Below are 23,164 nucleotides of genomic sequence, written 5' to 3'. Positions count from 1 at the left end.
GTACTGCTCTCTATCAAGTGAACTTGGTGCTGTCAGCATCTTATGACATCCCATTATTGAACGTTATTTTGATTCAAAGTTTATCTTCATAGATGATAGATAGTTACCATTTTGCCTTCTCAGCTCTGCCGTCTCTTGTGTTGCATAATTTATATATTATGCAATATGCTAGGTTGGCAGAAAGTAATCACCTTCCTTCCCATGGTCACTTGAGTTTGGGATTTTGTGCAAGAAAACATACATTGTTAGCAGGTAAATATATCAGGTTGGATTACAGCACTCTGTAAATATAAGGTTAGAAATTTTTTTTTCCTAAAGAGTTCAAAGTAAAATGCATATGTCATTTTTCTGGTTCATAAATCCAGCGCATGAAGGTACGTTGAATCCAGGGAAAAAGAGAGGATGAATCTTCTCAGGACACCAAAAATACGTGTGCCTTGTTACTCTAATAAAAATGTATTGCAGGAAATAATCACTTGTGATATATTATGCTTGTAAAGTTTAACAGTTTGAATGTAGTTTAAAAAAAAAAAAGCTATTCAAGGATGTTTACAAACATTAGTGGTAAGAGCTGGAAACATGTTTTGCTTAAGGAGATCAGAATTTGGGTTTTTGATCATGGCTAATAAAGATGAAGAACCACTGGAAAAGGCACCCTGCTCTTTAAAAAAGTCTCATTGTTCTCATATTTGGAAGTTAACAAACTTTCTTCTGGGTCCAGCATTCCAAAGAAGGTTCTTGAAGAGTCCTCACACCCTCTATACGGTTCTGTTAAGACCACAGTAACAAAACAGTTTGTGTAGACCTGCTACATCATAAGGTGGAATAAAGAGCTTCAGCTCAACATTTTCACGTAAGTCAGCTTGAGCTCTATGTCCTGGATCGTGCCCTGTTGAAATGGTTGCACGTTTCCTTTAGAGCTTGGTACCACCACCACAAGTGGTAGAAAACTTACTTATGGAAATCTTAAAACATGAATTGAGAGTTAAAAGATGCAACTGTTGCTGAACGTGTTTGAACTGTAACAGCAAGGCCATCATTTACATTTTCCTAACCCTTCCATTGCCCCACAGATGTTTCCAAAGTGTACCACCGCAGTACTGGGTGGTGGCACACGTGTGCCCTGGCAGGTGGCTGGAAATATGCAGGAAATATTCAGAATGCAGGTAATTATTGATTAGGTGACGTGCGCTAAGTTCAGATTCCTCTTCAACATTAGAGGAAATATCAGTGTGGGTTTGTGCAATCCTGAAGGCTAATTCATAGTTTTTCTCCTAAGGTTTTTTTTCAAACAGCGAAAGAAACTGACTATTACAAAAACTGTGGGGAGTGAACAAAGAGAAGTTATTTTATGAAGTGTCTGATCAAAACGCCTTTCTGCTAAGATGAAATCAGGCTTCTTACATGCCTCAGCAAAGATTGCACAAACACTGGAGTGTCCGTGGTGAGCACACCAGTGCAGGGCACAGGCTAGCCAACAGAGAGAAGCCACTTCTAGATTACTGCCAGCCGGCGCTAGACACAGACTTGAGGCAGAAGGTAAATTATATTTACATCCTTATGACTAACATGCTGAGCTGTCTGTTGCTGTTGGGTATAAATATTTCAGAGATAACCTGTGTCAGAATTGAACTGTGGTTAAAAAGAAACACTGAGGACTGTGAAATTCACTGGCTTATCACCTGGTTTTGGCTAATGGGTGAACAGTCCTCCCAGTGCAAGCCCCAGTCCAAATAAAGATCAGCTCAGGACAGCACTCGTATAGCACTCCTCTCTTGAAATGCCAGTTTTCACTTCCTCCTCTGCATGTGTGTAAATAATTTGAAGGAATCGCATTCCTCCCTGTTGAGTCTGCTGTCTTTGATAAATAACAATTAGTAGCAAGAGCTAAGGATTACAGACTTTTTCCCCAATAGGAAATAGTTTGGATTAGTCAAGAGAAAGTGTCAATGAAAACAGTAACACAGTTTTAAATCTGAAATGAAGCCACAGTGAATGTTTATTGCACTAAGAGGACAAACAGCGTGAGGTTGGGAGGGGAGTCCTGGCAATACTCTTCTTCCAGAAAAAAGTTAATTGATAAAATAAAGATGCAGTAGTAGGTACAAGAAACCAGGCGCAGACAATGAGGCACCACTATTATCCACGATTGCAGATCTCTCTGCAGCTCTAGCTGCTGCCAGCTTGAGATGTTGCTTACTAGACAAGAGCGTGTGTTGCTTCACCTGTGAACGACCATATATACTGTGAGGCAGAGGTTCTTCCTCATGTGGAAATATAAATCTGGGAAGTTATGGCGAGTAACTCCCTCAATTCTCAGAACTCAGTCCATAATAGGGCACTGTCTATTAGGTAAGCAACATAGATTGGGGCCACATTTGCATAATAATGACCAACGTTACTGCAAATCACATCTTGCTCTCCGCAATACCATAATTACAGACTTTATGGTCTGTAAACAGCATATTTAAAGACAACTGAGCCCAAGCACATTCTAACCTATTTGCATCTTGTCCTTACAGATGGAACCAATACCTGTAACTGGTTGAGGACGCTGTGTAGCAACAGTGTTGGTGTAATTTATAGACTTAGTACAACACAGTGAAAACTGGACTGCTGTTTTTTTACCAAATTCCACAGTAACCCTGACTGCTTTTAACAAATACACCTTTGACCCATTCACTTGCACTGGCACTAGCTATTTTGTACTCAAAACATGAGTTGGTGCATTATAAAAACTACTTACCTTTAAGGTATAGGTGGCTTTTTATTCTCAGATACAGCCGTTAACTCTTGATGAAAAACTCTTACCTGCAGAGATGTATTCCAGGCGCTTGACTGAGTGACAGCATGCGCATATGCACAGGGAACTCTGCCAGTACTAACAGTGACATGGCACTGGCTTCACATGACTTGTCTGGGAGGGGACGGCCAGCTCCTGCTTGGAAACACACCCCCCTCGCCTTGCCCAAACCCTCATAAAGTTTCCACAGCAGTAGTGAAAGGTGAGGAGTTGAACTCTGGGCTCTGAATAGACACAAAGGACCTCTCCTAGACTACCATCAGCAGGAGGTGAGCACAGAACGGGCAGCCAGAGTTCAGGGGTGTAGCAGCTTGAAAAGATTAAGCACAGAATGGGCAGCCAGAGTTCAGGGGTGTAGCAGCTTGAAAAGATGATAGAAACTTTGAGGAAATCATTAAAAGGCAATGTCATGTGTCTGTGTAAAGTACGACTGTAAGCTTTTTTAGGAACTGTGGTTGCCTTCAGATCTGTGCAGTGCTTGGCACAGTAGGACATCCCCCAAACACGACATCTACTCCTGTGTCTGTCCAAATAGCGTGGCTGATATGCAACTTTCTGGGTGACCAGGTAAGTTGTCCTTATGTCTTCCTTTCTATACGTTCTATACTTTCATGGATAGTCGTAGCCTTTCTTCTCTCAGACGCAGTTGTTTTCCACTGTCTATGCACTGTAAAGGTTGATTCCAGAGAAGTAAGGTCTACAACAGAAGATTCAAGCAGGAGGGAGAAAGGAATACTGAGGAACAGTGGTAGGCAGCTGGTCCGTCACAGCAGACGTACCCTGTTCCTCAGCTGTGCCTGTCAGCAGCAGGGCTCTGCCTGGTGTCGGAACAAGGATGCAATGCTGGGTACAACGCTGGGTGCCAAACAAGGAGAAGCGGGCACTGTGCAGCCTCATCTTGGGACTGTCTGAGCAGCAGAAAGGTTAGGGGACAGCAGGGATGGGACACAAATAAGAATGTAAACGTTGAAACAGATGTAAAAAAATACAGCAGTTCTTTCCTTTTCAGGTTATGTTGAGCATTTTAAAACATGACTCAGGCAAACTAGCTTTTTCTGATACCTGAAGTGGAAAATTTGGTGAAAACAGATCTGTGACTTAATGAACAGTTACTGGACAAATGATGAAGTACATGGGAAAAATAATTTTTAAAAAAGTATTAGAATTCTTTATTGACTAGTGTATGTTTCCCCTTTAATGTCAAGAGACTGACTGGAAAAACAATTACTTTTACTTCAGGCTTGTAAATTTGGTTTGGATCAAATTCTGTGTTAACTAATTTGAAATAACTAAAAAGGAACTTCTTTTTAAACAGCACCATTTCTAGCTAATATTTGGAAATAGCTGCAGGCAGCCGGGATCTTCACTGGTTGCTTTGGGGCTGTATAACATGCCAACATGAGATCAGTGCCAAGCAGTTGAATGGCTTTTTTGTTTGCTGAAACAGCCATGGTTACACGAATGCTTTTTTAATGTATTTGGTGTATTCTGAATCAGAAGAGATGTTAGCCGACAAAAAAGAGTAGGTAATGAGATGTTGGGGAAAACCTAATCCATCAAAATTTATCTTGTTTTAGTGTAAATAATGTAAAATTTTGTCCTGTAAATGTGACAATAAAGGTAGTATAGTGAGATTTTTGGGGAGAGGGAGGGTAAGCAGGCATGGCAGTACTGTTTTGAACTTCTTATGATGGAAGCAAGCAAGAATTCTATCATAATTGGATTATATTAAAAGGACTACTACTAGAAACGTGATTATAATTTTAACTCTTGCCTCTTGAGACTCAGTCAAGCAATGGCTTTCTCCTCCTAAAAACTCAAAGCAGAGTCACATTTTCTACTGTACTCTGCTTTCTAGCTCTTTGCATGCAAGGATTGAGCAGGGTTTGACACAGGACTGCTGTATAGAGGAACCATTCTGGAGCATCAGCCTTCCAGCAAGCAGCTAACTGAGATACCCCATTTATGTGTGCCTCTCGGAGATCTAATGTTGTCTACTACGAGGTCAGAGTAGAATAATCTCTTTAACCACAGAAAACTATGGCCAACACTGTTTACTGCACTGTCCCATATTGCTGTTTTCAGCTCCCTACTGGGTAGTCGTAGAGAAGACAGGGAAGTGCACAACAAAAGGGCAAGGGGTATGAGTTATAACAAGGGAAATTCTGATTAGGTACTAGTGGGGAAAAAAAATTACAGTGAAGGTAGTCAAATTCTGGAAAAGATTTCCCAGAGAAGCTGTGGAATCTCCCTCCATGAAGATACTCAAAACTGTTCAAGGCTCCTAACAACCTGCTAAGAAAGCTGGAATGGAGGAAAGCCTCAGAATGGAATGGATTATTCAAGCTTGACATATTGCAAGTATTAGTAGTGTTTTCTTGGAGACAGTGGGCACACCTGCCCTGAGAGGACCTGTGTGACAAGATGGGCATATAGTGCATGTTACATAATATAAAATGCATCATTTTGATCAGAAGGTCTTTTGGAAATGATGATAAGATCAATTTGTCCTGTGGCAAGTTACTTACACTCTTCTATTCAGGCTAGCAGGTTATTTGAGATTAGTTACAGGTATTCTTCATCAGATAGATATGTTAGAGTTCAACTATATTTTTTCAGTAAGGTTGTGGTTGGTAAACTTGATATATCAGAGGAAAAAAAAGGTATGGAAGATCTCGTAGACTGACTTTAGTAGCTCACAAAGTCTAGAGTGAGGAGCTGTAGATCTGGGGAAAGACAAGAAGTCCTAGGATGCTGTGACTTCCTTAACACATTCTCATTTTAAGCAATAGCACCTTAGGGCACCTCTCACACTACTGGTTTTGGCCAAGGGAGACAAAGTTAACTTGTTTATTTTTTTTAAGGCTGCTACCAAAAGTTAGCATTTCCCATAGGAGTACATACAGCCCTAGTGTCGAAACAGAGGGATGGGAGTTCAGGCTCATGGTTTCAAGTTTCAAATCACTTTTTGCCTGAATTTTTTTTTCTTCTCAGAACCATTTAACATCAGTTTCTTCCAGTAAAGTATGTAGTTTGGGGATCTGGCCTTGTCCTTTTCTGTCCATGAGTAAGCAGGAACCCAAGCAGGAAGAAGGTGTCCAACTTTTCTGACTCGCATACTAACATGTAACGTAGAGAAATAGAGCTGGAAGCACCTGTAAATAAACAGAGTTTCATTTATAAGAATGTACCCAGAAAGCTATCATTTCAAAGCTAAAATATAACCTCCTGGCTAATACGGGGACTTCTTTTTGGCAGTGTATTCTTCCTTTTTGAAACGCTGCAAGAGTACTCCCCAAGAGGCTTGCTACCATCATAAAGGTAATAGAATATCATCTTTCTAATGCATAATTTTCCAACTGTTTTTCTTTGTATGTGCTTTTCTGCTGTCTTTGTGCTTTCATTTGTTACCTTGGGTAACACGGTTTGCCCATGCTTGAATATTCTTCTGAATATGAAAAGCAAAGCGGATTAAATTCTACATTCCTCAGTAATCTGGCCTTCATATTATTAGAATTTGTGTGTTTGTTCTTAAAGACTAGGTGAAACCAAGAAAACCTGAAAGAATGTTTTGTTAGCTTTTGCTAATTATAATTTATGGTAAGAGTGCAGCAATATAAAAACAGCTATGCAATCATCCCTAGGACGGCCACAGCACGTCCTGAAATACACACAGATACTTCCATGGCCGTGGCCAGCCGTGAAGCCCTAACAGCTACTTAAACCTTGGGTTTGATTTTTTTTTACCAAAACCAGCAAGAAATGGTCAAGCCAGAGCCAAATACAGGGAGATTTATTACAAAACCTGTCTGTTTAGGACTTCAAACCCTCAAACTGACCGTAGCTGGACTTGAAGCAACGATGATTTTCTGACTTACCATGTGTTTAGGCTGTAACTTACAGTTCCTCTGCCGCGTGAGTGAAGGCTGTGTGGGGCTCTACTGTGTTAATTCTTCACAGCACAAACTCATTTTGTTGTAGTCGGATTTTTATTTTCATCCTTGTTAGTCTAACAGCATGTTGTCATTATGGAAGAGCACATGTCCCGTATCATCCTTCCCTTGCAGTCTGTGGAGGGCTGGAGTTCTTACTGGGTGTAATGTATTCCTGGGCCAGATTAAGGGCGGCAGCCCTGCCACAACACACCAGTGCCACGATCAAAAGCTTTGGTTTTGGCTGTTCTCCCATTTTTGTTACTGTTGCATCCCTGTTAGTCTTCTGGGACAATACTAACTCATCAGGAAACAAGGGGATTTTTCTTCTCAAGAGCACAGCTTTGCTCCATGGCAGGACAGGACAGAGCACAGAGAGTAAATATTTTATAGTTTTGCAACTGAACTCGAAGTTGAGGGGATTTGCTATTGTCAGCTATGTATTCTTCCACTCTCCAGCTATACCAGATTCACTTACTTAGATCACCTTTTATTTCAGATGAAGAGAGACTCTGGATATTCCACCACAGCGGAGCAGCAGAAGCAGGTAAAGGCCCAAGGTCATCTTTTAAAGGAAGCGTTATGCAGGTGCTTTGGAAGGCTGGATGTGTTGAATCATCTTCTAAGAGAAGTGACAGACACATCCACGCTCTGATCACTTTAGCACAACTAGGAATTCATCTCTTATCACTACAGCAACATTTTTCCAGCATTTTTCCCTTCCAGTGGACTGCAGCTACAGCACCAAGTGATGAAGGGCCTGTTATCTCTGCTTGCGTGGCAAGAGACCACAACACTCCCCTGTAACCAGAAGCTGTGCCACCTAACTGGGCCCAGTCCTCAAAGTGGTCCTGCTTAACGATATGTTTCCCAGCTGATGTGCCCCAGTCTCTTTACCTTGCAGGCAGCAGCCCTGTTCCACACTTCAGGAATTTGCCAACTTGTACGAGCCCTTTAAGGGCAAGATCTCAAGCAATCCATGGATCAGAGTTTGGAAACTACTGTGCTGGAGCTGTCGGCATGAAGAGAAACAGGGTGTTAGCACTTGGACTTGATGAACAAGATTTTTTTTTCTATGTAAACTTCTCTGCTTCTACAGCTCATGTAATTATACTGTGTGGGATTCATTCACGTAATCACGTGCAATAAAAACACAACCTCAAAACAAGACAGTTTCTAACCAAAGGGCTTTTAAAATAGCTTAAGTACTGAGCTTTAGGTACTCTCCTATCTCAAAGCAGGACATACACAGTATCTGATGAGTATTAGGAGTTGCTAGTTTTTGAAACTCTTGAGTTCTTCAGCTGGAAAATGTTAAACAATCTGAAATATTATTTGGTCTAACTAAAAATTCTGACACTTGTAAGACATCAGAGTTTTTCTTTGGTATGTTCTTCCTTCATCCCAGGAGAAAGAAGGTTTTATAGGATATGATTGTGTTAAAAATCTCTAAAAGCTTTTTATAGCTTTTGTAACCTTTTTCCTGAAGAATATGTAGATGGTGTTCCAGGGTCTAAAGATTAAGAAAGTCTTATCTCATGTCAGTATATGTGAGGCATAACATGGATGCAATTGGAAGTATGAAACTGCTAAGAGAGCAAATCTCCAGCCCAGAACCCAGCCTGCACTATCTGAAGCTGGAATAGGTGCCTTTTGCCAGCCTTGCATTTGTAGTTCAGTACACCCAGAGAGAATGCCAGCAACTGAGCACATTGCTTCTAATATAAACCTATAGGGTTCACAAACATCAAGCTGTAGGGCAAGAGTCCCTTAAATTACTTCCTCTCCAGCTGCTAAGTTGATTTAAAAAAAAAAAAAAAAAAAAAAAAAAGAGAGAGAGATGATAGGAGGAAACAGTTGTTTGTTTTAATGAGGAAAGTTTCAGTGCTAATGAGCAAAGTTCTGTCCTGGGACAGATAAATATTGCTGACAAGTCCTGGGCAACGTTTAATGTTCTGTAGCTGTTACAGAATTTTAAAGAAGCTCTTAGCACTGAAAGCTGTGTAGAGAGGATTCCTCTATATTGCATTACCCTAAACACACCTGCATTCAACATTTATTAGTGTGCTGTCTCTCTTGTTTGTCCTCTCTGACAGGAGACAAGAGGACAGCAACTATGAATCATGCTATTTTTACTCCAGTTTGTTTGTGCAGCACACCACCACAGTTAAAAAACAGGAAGGACAGAGTAATGAACAAGACACTAGCTGGTTATTACACTGTATTATTTTGGAATTGCATTGATTATTTTTTTTAAACCTGTATGTTGCAGATAAGTACGTATAATGCATATTCACCCAAGAAAACCCAAACTAAGATTGCTGAACTCCAGAACCAGTTCCAACTTGGGCTACTCTAAAAGACAGATAGTTAATTATACATTTGACATATATTTGCTGAACAACTCGGTTTTAATAACTAAATGCTCAAATATATTGAATACTGCATTTTGAATATACTTATTCCTAGAATCAAAAGGTCTCACTGGTAATTTTCTTACTCTCTTGTAGTTGCTTTATATAGTTAAAATCCTTACTGTGGTAAGAGAGTCATGCTAACATCACAGGTGCCCTTATGCTGTACACAGGAATATTTCTTCAGTAGATAATATTTCTGTGACTGAGAGCAGGGATTTAGAGAACTTAATACTTCTGAGAACCTGAGTATTTTAGCTCCTTGTTAATGTGCAGTTGTTGTATACAGATGGCACATGGTACCTACTAGCCAAGTTGTACTCTCAGTACCACAGCTGAGTTGTACCTGTGATGGCTTAAAGGCACAGCAAAGTGAATTATGCAAGGAAAGGTAATATCCTGTACTAAACCTCTGTTATGCTGTATAACCTCTGGTCTCTGCCCTGTAGATAGCTTCTGGGCATGTGAGCCTGACTTCAGAATCGGGCTTCAAAGCAAAGAGGAAAGTTGAGAGGAGTGGTTCTGGATTAACTGGAGCTGGTAATCAGATCATCTGAGCACAGCAGTTCTTGACTGCTGTGGGGAGAAAGCAGACTGGATGCTGGCAGGGAGAAAATACTGAGGGAGGGAGGTGTTGAGATGGAGCACCATTTCTTACCCCCAGGTCTTCCTTTCCTACTGCTCTGAGTTATCCAGAAGCCCCTTACGTTATAGTCCTCCAGGTACCGAGAAGCGTGCCAAATAAAAACAAAGAGGGAAGAATCAGTGGTCCTTTCCCTTTGGTTATTCCAGAGAAATTCCACGTCAGTGACACTTCAGGTCTCTGTAAGCACGGCAGACGGATGTGTGTGTACTCTCCCCCTCAGTTACACACAATGTCCTGTAACAGCTTTGTTATTATGTTCTTTACAGAGTCTGTGAAACAAAACAGGCCATCTTAGAACTACCTTTACCTCCTGCATTTCAAATACAAAAAAATGCAAGTGTAGGGCGCACCAGCACATGCTAACTTGTTTCTTGCTCACAGGAAGAGAAGCTCTGGGATGCCATGAAGATCACTGCCTGCGTCCTTGGTACAGGCCTGCTCATATTCACTGCCTTGGTGAACTCTGTTTCTGGGTAAGATTGTTCGAACAAAGGGGCTTGAGGAGAAACTTCTCCGTGGAGAAGGGAAAAAGCGGATGATGAAAAGATGGGCAACCAAAAAAGCTTATTCCTACAGGTACGTGCAGAATATCTGGGACACTTTAGGCCATTTCTGGCAAACATCATGGCTAAAGTTCTACTACCTGTTTGAGGGAAAGGAGTGGACAATCTTCCTCCTCGGTGAGTTTTAACAGCTCTGCTGTAGGAGGAACCATCCAGGTATTACGTCTAAAAGGGGGACATGGACATGCCTTCCCAAACTCACTAATCCTCCCACCAAAAAAGCACGTGTAGGCTTTTTGCCTATGAAGTGCAACTGTGCTGCCTGTGGACTGGTTCACCACTAGACCCCCCATACATATTAAAAATTTAATCTTTTTGCTGCTGCTGAAATGGCTTCCCTGTGAAGACACTTTGCTCCTGTGAGAAGTGAATGACTCAATAAAACTAATTACTGAAAATTAGTAAAGTTAGTGAATTTTACTCTTGCTGTAGCACCTATAAAACTCTTCTCTGTCTGTGATTAACAGCTGGTGAACAAGCCTGGTAGGGACCTTGCAAGGTCCAAGGGATCAGCTCAACCTTATCCTACTTGTATTTAAAAACCACCCATGACAGAGATCCAGCAGCCTCTCAGAAAAGCCCTTTGTTAGCCTCACTTGTGGCAAGTTTCAACCTACGAGACATTTGTCCACTCTAACCTCCTCCCCATTCCCCAGGTCTTACCTGGAGGTCAGAACTTACCCGTGTTCCTTTTTAAAGCATCTCAGGGCAGGGGATACGCACCTGACATATCTGGATCCCAGCAAGGTCCTCTCTACGCCAGTGTATTTTGTTTCTGATTTAGCCATAGCTCTCAGTTTATTCACACATCTCTGCCCTTTCCTCACACCACAGGGGCTGCATTGGTGCCTGGCCTGGCTTTCTGGGGCTTCAATGGAATCCTGATGGTGGCTGATGTAACAGGAAAGCCAACTTTCATTACTCGCTATCGCATTCAGCTGGGCAAGAATGATCCTGTAAGTATTTCTCACTCTGCCTCTTCTGCTGGCTAAACACTTCCTGCAGTCTCTTAGGCTAGGAGCAGGGAGAAGAACCTGTTATGCTTTCCTCTTGCAACCAGATAGGATTTAAGGAGAGTCAAGCTGAGTCTTGTATATCCACTGCAGGGAGGAAGGCAGTTCTTGTAATTAGGCTACTGATCTGATCTGGATTGACTGCTTGTTACAAAGTTGATCCCAAAACTAATATGGAAACTGCCTACAAATGTTAACGCTCTTTAACCTTCCAACTCAAAGCTGCATTGCTTCTGAGTTAGCCTCGAGTCCTGACTTCTCTTTTGCAGGTGGACACAAAGAAATTGCGCCAAGCCATCTACACAGCGCTGTGCAATCAGTTCTTTATCTCATTACCCATGCTTGTGCCCATGTTCTACGTCATGAAATGGTGGGGCAACACATTCAGCAAGGAATTACCCACCTTCCACTGGTTTCTTGTGGAACTAAGCATCTTCACCTTAATAGAGGAAATTCTCTTCTATTATACACACAGGTGAGCCGAGCACAGGAACAGGACTCCCTTGTTTTCCTCCATGCCTTTAAGCTTATACCTACCTCCTGCAACAGGAATAGTCCTAGATCCCCACCAGTCTTGTATTTATATGGGAAGGCTTACAGGTCCTGAAATCCACGCTTACAACATGAGGCTTTGGTGCTGCCAGTAACTACAGTAAGCAAAAATGGGTGAAATTACAAAGGTGGAGCAGCTTAGAAGCTAAGGAAGAAATAAACCAGGTAGCTTTACACAAAAGCTGTGACCCAGTATTCTTTGAAAAAAGAAAAGAACAACACTAACTGTCCTGAAAGAAAAAAGCTCAAAAGGTCAGTGACTGATCTCCCATTCACTTGTTGAGCTTTCTAAGCATGGACACCAACGTTGGAGGAAAAAACTAAAGCAAGGAAGAAAAAAGCCTGCAAAAGACTGTGCAGCAGCAGGGGCAGCATTCTCAGAAATATGTAGGTTTCTCTTCTGGATGAATGCACACAAAAAATGTAAAAAGCCATTTCTTACGAAGGACCCACAAAACCTAAAATTCTGACTCTAACAGCTGCCAGTAGGAAAAGTCAAAACAGTGAAAATATAAAGCAAGTCTTCCCCTAAGTAGTACTCCAAGGTTTGAGCAAATGAGTCATTCAGAGACTGATTTATGGGATTTATCTGGACTTAATTTTAACATGAGCCAGTGGACACATCAATGGAGTGAGGGCTCAGTGCTAAAGACAGAGAGAGAGGGAAGCCAGAAGTCCTACACTGTTACTCCCAGCTGCTCTGAAATCTTTACGTTAAAGAGGAGACATGAGCGAGTCCGCAGCAGAAATTCTGCGTTATGTTACACTATGTTCTTTTCTTGTGGTGCTCAAAACCTGCCCTTCTCTGTTTTCTCTGCTTAGGTTTGTTCACCTCCCACTGCTGTATAAGCACATTCACAAGAAGCACCACGAATGGACAGCCCCCATTGGCGTGGTCTCCATTTATGCTCACCCAGTAGAGCACATAGTAAGTGGATTCTCCCATGGTGCCCCTCCAGTTTCTGCACGGAGTGGGATTTCTGTGGGATGAGGAGGAGTGCCAACAGGAGAAAAGCAAATGCACCCTTAGACTCTTCTTTCTTAGGAAGAGGAAGCTAAGCTGCACTGCCAAGAGGCTTAGCTGTAGTACCAGCTTACACGGGACTCTGCTAGCTTTAAGAGCACAGATCCAAGGGCCTCCAGCAGATAAGGAACTGACTGAACGGTGCTTCCTTGAGCACAGAGAGGGCTGGGAGCCAGATGGTGCTTTCAGCAGGAGATGTGACACTTGCACAGTCTGGGTTACTGCATGGACTCAGAATTCTGTCGTGATTTTCATGCTGGTGGTTGGGATCAGTGTTTGCAGGAGTGGCTCCCAGTGCTGCTCCAGCTGAGACTTCTCATAAAAACCCATCCCACCTTCAGATTCCTCTTATAAATACCATCTCCTGTTAACAATAGCCCTGGGCTGCGGCACCAGCACTGTGAGTCTCCCTAATTGACAATCTTTGGGCAGCAGAATGGCTTTTTATACTCAGGAGTCCGGCTAAGCCTAGCTGGTGCAATAAGCTTGGTCTGGGCAGCGACAGCCATTTGTGCTGCTGGTAGGACACAATGAAGTGATGGAGCTGGGATCATCACATGGCTGCCTCGACTGCACATGCCCCCAGGCCATGCCCTCTACAGCTGGGTTTCCCAAGAGCAGCTCCAGCATTATTCCAAGGTGAAGGTGAAATTCAGACCTCTGACTCCAGGGAGATTTACTGGAATCATGCTGTCCGCACACCCCCGGTTTGATCTCTACAACAAGCTTACGGAACTTGGGCTGTGACTACGTTTTGCAGGGAGTAAAACTCAGAGTAAATGACTTCTTTGATGATTATGTAATTTTAGTAAGGTGTTTGCAGACGGATCTTCCCTTTTGCTGCTTGCACAAAACCAATGCGATATATCACCCACATGAAACAATTCAGCTCCTAGAGGAGAGTCTGCTTGTTGTGGACCAATTAATGAGGTCGAGTTTGCTTCTCATTTCTAGCTCTCCAACACCCTGCCTGTCATGACTGGCCCGATGATCATGGGGTCTCACATTGTTTCGATCGCAGCGTGGTTCTCCCTCGCTCTCGTAACCACAAGCATTTCGCACTGCGGCTACCACCTGCCCTTCCTACCGTCGCCGGAGTTCCACGACTTCCACCACTTCAAGTACGTCTGGGCACTGCTCAGCTTGTCCTTCCCCTCCCGCCTGCGCCCTGGCACTGCCGACAGGCAAAGCTCCTTTCTGAGGGTGCAGCAGGTTTGCGTAACTCGGGTACAAGCAGAGAAGCCTTTCCAGTTCGCCTGTGGCGGGCTGAGTGCTGTCAGTTCTTAAAGCACATAAAAGAAGGGGATTTCAGAGGACTCCAGCCCTCTGCCTCCACAGCTGCCTGACACCTCACTGACACCCACCCTCCTCCATCAGCTGACTTGGAAACTTTCTCCAAAGCACAGACACCACAGTCGAGGCTGTGCGTTTCAAGTTTCCCAGGATTATGTGAAAGAAAGCACATAGATTCTGTAGTAGCAGGTATCACCTGGACTTTCCCCAGCACAAGCACAGGGTCAGAGGCAGTCCTCTGCAAGGCTCTTCCTAGAAATTTAGAGGAAACTGCATGAGATCTACAACAAAGACAGAGCAAGGGCAAGTCACAGAGCCGAAATAAATTTGCAGGGAGCCTCCCAGTCTGTCCCTCTCCCATACACTGGGGTTAGTAACACTGATCAGATAACACCTTGCCCAAACAATCGCAATTAACCCTTCCTGGCAGATTCCCAGCCTCCTCCTGCACTGGAGAGAGCAGAGTTTCAGCAGGTCATTCAGGGATACGTACCACAGGAGTGGAGGAAGCGTTCCTGGCTCCCAGCTGTGTGCTGCATTCACACACGCTTCCCCCAACAATGTGCCTCTTCTGCAGAAACAGCCAATGTGGCAGTTCTGTAGCCACCCAAATGCTGGGCAACACCCACACCAGAGTGCCAGTTCTTGTTATCAGTCATTTGCATGAAGCTGGGCTGATGCCAGGACATGGATCCCTGAGGAGCCCAGACGCTCTCTGGGCAGAAAGGCTGTGCCGGTGCCCCGGTGCTGGACACACAGCAGCTCCGTGTTCCAGGAGCACACGGACACGGCCGTGTGGCTGTCCCGCTGCTCCTGCGGCTCCCAGCTGCCCGGGAGAGACACGGCTGGTGTTCAGGGCCACAATTTCTGGTAACGACGATGTCAGAGGGAAATTGTGGGAGAAGTTTCACCCAGGCTTCCTTGGGGTGGCGAGGGAGGTGGGGGCAGTACCAGAAATCACAGGGACGGCTCATTGGGGCTCTGAAAGGAGATGGAAACAGGAAGGGCGAGGCAAGCCCAGTAACTTCATGATGTTTATTCTCCGTTTGGTTTCCAGGTTCAACCAGTGCTATGGAGTCCTGGGAGTGCTGGATTATCTGCATGGAACCGATACAGTGTTCAGACAAAGCAAAGCCTACCAGAGACACAGGGTCCTCCTCAGCCTCACGCCACTCTCGGAAAGCATCCCCGAGGCACCCAGGAGAGCAGAGTGAGCCAGTCCAGCAGCCTGTGGTTCTTCTGAGCCCAGGGACTAGCAGAGCGAGAGACAATGATTTATGCCAAATAGTATTTTAATTGGGAAATGAGTTATTATTCACATGTAATGAAACCCGAAGCTGAACTTAAACATGCTACTTGAGATGACTGCCTTTTTGCTGCCTGTTATTTTCTACCTAATACACAAGAAAACCTCTAGAAAGCTATTTTTAAACAAAGTTTAGAGTGTGGGGTTTTTTTTTCTGAATTACTTGCACTGCTCCATGGTTCTAGCTGCCTGTGTGTAAGCCAGCTGTGTTCTGGGCCACGTGGCTCTGGGGAGCTCCTGGGGAGTTCTCGTTATTAAGGTTTTAATACTTCAGTTTTCACAGGCCATGCTTTGGCCTCTTTCAGCAACACTCAATAGAAATACCAGCAAGATCACTGTAACCACATTGATAGGATTAAAACCACTATTTTTCTGAGATTCTGAACACCTGGGATATGGGATACAACCCCATGGAAAGTCAGTGGGGCACCGCTTTAGAAACACTCCCCTGCACGTGCTAGGGAGGCCTGACTCCCCCCCAGCAGTTCTTCATGGTCAGTCCAGGCTGTCAGGTCTTCATCTCCGCTCCACAAATGAGCGTCTGCCAGCAGAAAGCGGGTTTGCCCCTCGTGGGACAGGAAAGCAGAGCTGGGAGCTGACGAAGCCCCTGTACCTCACCTCCTCCTGCTGAGACTCTCCTCGCTCCCCGCACGCCAAAAGGAGGCACAAACCAAGACTCTGTACGATGACAAACAACAGAAAGAGACTTTCCGAGGAAAGAAGTTGCTGCTGCCCTGAGCTGGGTGAAGATCAGAGAAACCCTGCAAAAAAGGACCCAACAAAAAGCACCCGCACCTTTATGCGCAACTATACACACCTACACAACCAATCTCAAGACATGCTGCACATTTTCCCCAGGATTTTCTAAGTCTCAGTCCTGCCTGGGGGCCTGGGACAAGAGTGACGAATCTCTCGCCGCTGCCAGACCCTGCCCTCCGCGGAGGGGACACACAGGGCTGACCTGGGCTGCGCTTACCTGCCGTCAGCCCCGCTCCACCCGCAGAAGCCAACTCCCCCCCTCCTCCTCCAGTCCCTACAGCCACACAGGGATGAACCCTGTTCACCCACCTGCAGCCCCCCAGAGAGGGCAAGTCAGCAGAACAGAAAACCCAGGCTGCATTGTCTTTTGAAGTTTTTATTTTTATACATTTTTTTTGTATTAAAAAGGAAAAAGCATAATTACCACAAATTACAAAGGACTAAAGCATTACTAGAATAATGAATCACATCAGCCTAGAAAGCAGATACTCTGAATAATATTAATGTTATAATACAAGCTCTCATTCAAGTATTTTACATTTTTCTCTTTTCCTTTTATATGTGATGATGATCCTAGCACATGGGTCAAAGATTATGTACTATCGACAGAAGATGGATCATGTACAGCGGGCCATATTAACAAGATTTTCCTCCCAAGTGATACATGGTCTGTGATGAGTCATTTTAAGTTTGTCTCTACGATAAATGCAGCTGAAGAAGGTTGCACACACTTTCTAGTTTTGGGAAACAGAAGGCTGAGGTCGGGACACACAGGGTTTGAGAAGGGCCAGCACATCGAACCATCACCCCTTTTGCTCCAGGCGAGCGAGCAGAGGGCCACCCTCACCGGGGTGCAGCTCAGCGGGGCTTTGAGCCACAGATCCAAAGGTTTCCAACCCCAACGGGACCGGGACAGGCTGGGAGAGGAGGAGGGGGAGCGGGGCCGCACCGGGGAGGCTCGAGGGACCAAGTGGTGCCAGGCACCCCCTCCCGCGAGGGGCACCACAGCACCAGCCGCCCCCGCGCGGGGCCGACACCTGGGGAGCGAGCCGCAGGGGGACAGCGCGGGGACCCCGGGGTTGCCCCGAGCTCCACGGGGCGCTGGCTGGCACCCAGGGCGCTCCCCGCTCCTCCCGAGCTTCCCACCAAGGGGGTGTGCTTGTCACAGATACATCGGTCCTATGTTCAAGTGTCTGCAGAAAGTGAAACTGTAAACTACTCATTGAAACGCTGCCCTCCAGCCACCCGCTCCGTGCCACCGAGATGAACATTTTCTTTAAAAAAAAAAAAAAAAAAAGTCATTCATCTATTACCTGTATTGGAAACTTTAAAAAAAAAAAAGTCAGTGAGGCATTTAACATCAAGTGTAGCAACCCTCTCTTAAAAAGAACCTAGCATCCATTTCAAAACAGTGACAAAGTGACATAACCAGTCTCAGAGGAGACAGGAGAAAATAAGCATTGCAAACACAGCTTGCTACATTTACAGTTTTCCTTTTTTTTTTTTTTTTTCCTTTTGATAAAATAACTGGAAAGGCATTAACAGCTAGAAGGCCCCCTCTGCACTGCCATGCGGAACGTGTACAGACACGTGGCAGGATACTGAGGTTAACGCATCATTTTGTTACAGTACAGTCGACCAGTCCCAAGCAAGATGAGCAGTTGCTGAAACTCGAGGGACCCCAAGGGCTACAGTGACAAGCCACCATCTGGGGTGCGAGGGGGGCAGCAGGAAGAGGGACAGACAGGCGAACAGAGCAGCAGGATTATTACTTTTTAAATTTTTTTGTTCCCCCCCCCCAAATGATCATGGCAAAGCAATAAAGCCTCCTCCAAAACACACCTTCCACCTCCACTCCTGACCCCGTGCCAGAGCTCTGTACCCGTTACAACTGCCTGAATCCCAAAGACGGGCTGGCCTCGGCGAGGAGCCCTGGGCTGTGGCAGCCTGGGACCTCTGGAGAAGAGGGGTGAGATGGGGATCGCCCCCCCCACTCCGCCTGCGGGCCCAACAGCCTCCCCCAGCCCTTCCGAAAGCAGCCGGGGCTCCCTCCAGCCGAGCTGGCGGCTGGGTGCCAGCACTGTGAAGCCCTCACGAACTGCAGGACCCATCAGCGTTCACAGGAATCCGCATGCCCAACCACTCAGCCCACTAAAATTAAAAAAAAAAAAAGCACAAAACGGGATCGTGGTGAAGCATCCAAGCTAAAAGCAAGGCCAAACTCCCTCCCCAGGAGGAGGGCAAGAGCTTCCTCAAAAACAAACCCCTCTCAGGACAGCTGTCCCTTGGTCCAGCGGTGGAGCGAGCCCTGTGTGATGCTTTGGGTACGCAGCTACAAGCAAGAGGCCAAGTGTCTCCACAGACCCGTCCCCGTGCAGGCCACAGGCCGGGGGAAAGCCCCACCATGGCCAGTCCCTCCTCAGCCTGGCACGGAGCAGGCACTCTGCAGCTCCGGCCTCGCCGTGGCTCCTCCTGCCGCACAGGGGTGCGGGATGGAGCCCCGGACCCAGAGCACCCAGAGCTCCCCGCCCTCTGCCACCGCCCCGGTGCAGCGCAGAAGTGACCGTGAAGGGCCCCGTGTTCCCTCAGGCTGGAGGAAGACAGGCAGGAGCAAGCAACGGCTGCCTGGTCCATCTTCCCTTCGGTCCCTGGCTGCGCTGCTGTCCAACAGACGGTAAAACAAGGCACACAGTCCACAAATCTGGAGGGTGGTGGGACCGCTGGGACTGTTCTTCCCCTGGGAAACAGGGGGGGGTTTCACACCGGGCCCTCAGCCACACTGATGTGACAAACCACTGACTCAGCACAGGGGGGAGGGGAAACTCTTCTGTGCCAAGACTAGAGTCTCAGCCTTAGAAATCAAAAAAAATAATTTAGAATCAATTCAGATTTGGGGAAATTCTCTGGGAAATGTCTTACCTCTTCTACCACCCAAGCAACTCCACAGTCTGCTCCACAAGCAACAACTCCACAGCAGGAGCTTGTTCCTCTTAATTTCCTATTTCATTTGTTGCTAAAACACGGACAATTGGCTTCAAAAGAGAACACGCACCAACGAGAGGAGCACAGGGACACAGCAGCAAGGACCACCCGTGGCACATCCAGACCCGCTTCCACTTGCAAACCCCAGCAACGCATCTCCAACGTCCTTGATCAACTCCCATCTCCAGCCTCCGAGGTTCGTCCTTCCCAAATCAGGGGCAAACCCGGCCGCATCCTTAACCTCAGAGATCTGACTCCAGCTCACGAGAGAGGGGAAATCCAGAGATAACAGTCTCAGCCGCAGCACTGTACAAGCATTACTTGCCCGTCTTGCCTAGATACCACCCCGCAACCCCAGAGCACTGCTGCTGTGACAGAGCAAGCCACGCACTCAGACAGGTTGGCGTGCTGAAATGGGGCCTGCGAGCGGTACCGAGCTGCAGGGTGATGTGGCAGGGGCGGACAGACCAGGCCAGGATCACACCACCAGGAAACAGCAAAGTAGCAGCTACCCAGCCTCACTCAAACCCAGCTGTGCTTTCGATTCTAGCAGCAGTTCACGAAGCTGCTCCACGCGGACCAGCCCAGCTCCCCCCCTCCCTCCCCCCCCCACCTACTAAAGCAGCATCTTCAACGCAGTGTCAGTTCGGGAAGGTGGTAACTGCAGCCAGGGCTCCGCGAGCATCCACAGCCACTGCTGATCAAAAACTCGCCCCAGCTCGCCCTCTTCATCTCCACTCCTGGCTGCTCTCACCCGCCAGCCCCACAGCTGTATGGGGACAGCCTCAGAGACACAACTTCTCCTCCCCAGCTATGAGACACAGCTCTAGATCAACTGGATACTTTGGGAAAACACTGTTCGTTACCAGCTTGTGATTTTGCAGAGAGGGTAACGCAATTAGCTGCATCTTTGATTAGCCCATTGCGGTGTCCGCTCTGCACCGCGCGAAGGAGCACGCTCTGCAGCTCACCAGGACGGAGTGCTGGAGCCACAACCAAGCCAGCTGCAAAGCAGGTATCCCAACACCAGAGACGGAGCACAGCGGCAGCAAGGCAAGCGGCTCTGGCTGAAAAGGAGCTTCTACCCTTAGGGCAGGAGCAGGACCTTCCAGTGCTACTTCTGGGCCCCAGAAGCAGCTCTCCCCTCTCTGACACGTGTCCCCTGCGAGGGAACGTGGCTCACGGGGAGGGTTTGCCTGCCGAAGCCCACCTGGTGGCTGGGCGAAGGAACCAAGTAGATGCCACAGCAGCTCTGCAGACATCCCCTCGCCCCAGCCAAGCACGGAGCAGCACGGTGTTATCTCAGCCCTCAGCGATGCGCAGGGACAGTGCCCTGAGCAGGACACTCCATTCAGCTGCCTGCCAAGACACGATGCACAAGCAAACCCAGGCGAGAGCCCTCCTCTGCCAGGCAGGTCTTCCGCTCACACCCAGCGCTAGTCCCACGAGCAACCCCGGGGCCAGTGACGACTGTGGGAGACCCAAGTTGTCCGGGGCTGCGGCGCTCCCTCATCAGGCTACAGCATTAAGTGGCACCAGGGACACGCCAGCCCTCCCGCTTGCTCGCAGCAAGGACCAGTCCCTCCAGCTGCTGTGACACATCTCCCTGCTCACCTCCTGACCGCGCTGGAGGCACAGACTGGAGCAGACCAACCTCCTGCCCCAGCCTGCCCGGAGAGAGCTCGGCAGGTCCGAGCGAGGCCGTAAGCATGTACAGTCGCTGTTGTAGGGAGGATGCTACAATGGTATATACACAACGGAGCGGCTTCAACTACTTCGTGAGCACAAGTCTTGGATTTGACTGCCCTCGGCACCTTCCCCCACGAGAATCAGGGCTGGCAGGGGGGTCTCCACGATGCGGGGAGGCATCCGAGCGAGCTGCGGGGTCAGAGGAAAGGCCGCGGGGAAGATCAGCTCGGCAGCAATGCCGTGAGGAGTCTCTGGGCCAGGGGGGCCGAGAGCCCAGCGCACCCCAGGGTGCAGGAAGCCAGAGAGCCTCCTCGGTCCAGCTCCACCATAAGGCAACTTTTTTTTTTTGTGTGGTTTTTTTTTGTTTGTTTGTGTTTTTTGTTTTTTTTCTTTTTCTTCAATAATATTTCCAAGGAAGAAAGCAAAGGGAGATGTCTTTTTAAAGAGTTTTTTTTGTTGTGTTGTTTTAGAGGGGTTTGTGGGGGGGTTTTTTGTCATCATTATTTTTCATTTTTCCAAGGGAAGAGAAAACCTCCTTCGGCAAAGTCCTGTCTTTGCATGCGATGGGCATTCCTGGGGCAGTGGGTGCACCGTCCACGCAGGCTCGAGTCCAGGTGCCTGCCGGCCTCCCACCAGCCGTCCTCGCAGGAAGGAGTCAGAACAAGCCTATCCTTGGCAAAGGTCCTTTGGTTGACTTCCAAATTGTCCATGATGGAAGGGAGAGGCGGGCAGAGGGAGAGCCAGACCCTCGGGAAAGTTAGAGGTGAAGATGCTGGGGAGGAGGGATCAGGAGGACGAACAGGGCGATGCTCCTGTCGTGGCGGTCGGTGTGGGAGAGGCACCGCCGTACGTGGAATGGGAGATGTCAGCCAGGTCACGGAGGTCAGAGGCTCCGCAGCATCGCGACACGCTGCAGCTTCGGTCCCCCATTGGGGAACCTCACTCCTCCGAGCTTCCTGAGCGGGCTGCCCTGTGATCCGAGGGGAGACACAGAGGGGAGGCGTTGGGGCTGCACAGAGCAGACTTGTTTTGGTAAATCCAGACGAACTTCTAGCAATAATTTAAAACTTGATATATATATATAATAATAAAAAAATCTCCCCTTTCCAAGCCAGCCAGAACTTTTTTTTTTTTTTTTTGACAAGACACTAAGACATGAGTGTGTACACAGGAGGGGAGGGAAGGGAAAGCAAAGGCTAGGTCTGCTGGGAGCGGGTCTGGCTCTGGTCAGGGTTGTAATAGCAAAATGGGTGTTTTAGATGCAGATCATCTTTGCTTTCCAGCCACAAGAGAAAAAATCGTGTGCGCTGAAGTTTCTCCCAAGCGGTCTATTCCTGGGTACCCACCTTCCAGCTCCCTTCCTGTCCCACCCCCTCACGTCTCCCCTTCTCCGAGCCAGTCCCCCACCAACCCACCCCATCCCCCGGCAGGAAGCAGACACTGCAGCCTCTCTACTTCCCCACTGTCTGCGATTCTGCAGCCGACGGGGCGGGGGATTGCTGGCTCAGGTTTTTGGCATCCTCTTGCGCAGGCTGGCTGGGTGAGGCGTGGGCTTGGCTGGATGGGCACTGGCTGACCGTTTTGCTGGAAGACTGGGATGGGTAGCGCTTCCTGCCATCTCCCCCTGACGTCGTAGGGTATCTCTTGTGTCCACCTTCTTCCCCCATGGGTGGCTGGAAGAGAAGCACCCTAGTATCAGCACAGCCTCCTCCAAACGCAGCTGCCCTCCCCCTGGATCAGAGAACAGCCTTCCTGCAAACCTCCAGTTGCAACTTCTCTCCCTGATCCACAAGGAACCTGCCCTCCTCTCCAAATCTACCACAGCCAGATTTGCTAAAAGTCAGACTGACTTCCAATCAAGCACAAGGGTGACAACTTGCTCTCGGGCACCTCCTTCCCAACAGGGGCACAGTCCAGAAGCCGAAGCTCCACGCAATGCTGGCTCCACTCAAGCTATCAGGGCTCCCTTTCTTCCTCCCTCCTCAAAGATGGGCTCACTCAATTCCCCAAAGTGGATGTGCAATATTCAAACCCTGCGACTTGTTCCTGGCCTGGCTGCAATGACAGGGCATGACACTAGGTGTCACTGACTTCCCCTGCCTGGCACTGCTTGGGGACTAGCCCCCAAAATCCTCAGTCCTTGGAGAGGGCTGAGGGGTGTTTGCAGGGGCCAGCGTGGTGCAGGCAT

The 23,164-nt window shown here is 47.3% G+C and overlaps 2 protein-coding genes and 1 long non-coding RNA gene across 8 annotated transcripts in view; 1 reads left to right on the top strand and 2 right to left on the bottom strand.

The window, feature by feature from the left end:
- Nucleotides 1–1,988: 1,988 nt before the first annotated feature.
- On the top strand, nt 1,989–15,605 carry FAXDC2 (fatty acid hydroxylase domain containing 2). 6 transcript variants are annotated; one of them, XM_074838644.1, is made up of 10 exons: nt 1,989–3,370; nt 6,062–6,124; nt 7,235–7,282; nt 10,177–10,268; nt 10,372–10,475; nt 11,193–11,314; nt 11,641–11,846; nt 12,746–12,851; nt 13,902–14,068; nt 15,298–15,605. In XM_074838644.1, the coding sequence occupies exons 3-10, from the start codon at nt 7,235–7,237 to the stop codon at nt 15,452–15,454; spliced, it is 1,002 nt and encodes a 333-aa protein (XP_074694745.1). In that variant the 5' UTR covers nt 1,989–3,370; nt 6,062–6,124; the 3' UTR covers nt 15,455–15,605. The 6 variants fall into 6 exon arrangements, with proteins under 6 accessions (XP_074694745.1, XP_074694741.1, XP_074694743.1 ...); XM_074838640.1 differs by lacking the exon at nt 15,298–15,605 and having other exon boundaries at nt 1,989–3,072; nt 3,250–3,370; nt 13,902–14,491; XM_074838642.1 differs by lacking the exon at nt 15,298–15,605 and having other exon boundaries at nt 1,989–3,072; nt 13,902–14,491.
- Nucleotides 5,832–10,178, bottom strand: LOC141929336 (uncharacterized). Its single transcript, XR_012625000.1, has 3 exons — nt 9,808–10,178; nt 6,682–7,747; nt 5,832–5,958 (listed from the first exon to the last, which is right to left on the bottom strand). It is a non-coding gene; the product is annotated as an uncharacterized LOC141929336 (long non-coding RNA).
- Nucleotides 15,606–16,665: 1,060 nt separating the features above from the next.
- LARP1 (La ribonucleoprotein 1, translational regulator) overlaps nt 16,666–23,164 on the bottom strand; it is a 48,499-nt gene continuing 42,000 nt past the window's right edge. Inside the window, exon 20 of the mRNA XM_074838638.1 lies at nt 16,666–22,649. Within this exon, the coding sequence (XP_074694739.1) occupies nt 22,428–22,649 (222 nt within the window). The 3' untranslated portion in view covers nt 16,666–22,427. The remainder of the gene's footprint in view (nt 22,650–23,164) is intronic.

The sequence above is a fragment of the Strix aluco genome, chromosome 13 (assembly GCF_031877795.1).
Source record: "Strix aluco isolate bStrAlu1 chromosome 13, bStrAlu1.hap1, whole genome shotgun sequence".
Lineage (NCBI taxonomy): Eukaryota > Metazoa > Chordata > Aves > Strigiformes > Strigidae > Strix > Strix aluco.
Note: the sequence above shows the minus strand (reverse complement) of the source record. Positions and strands in the feature narration are given on the sequence as shown.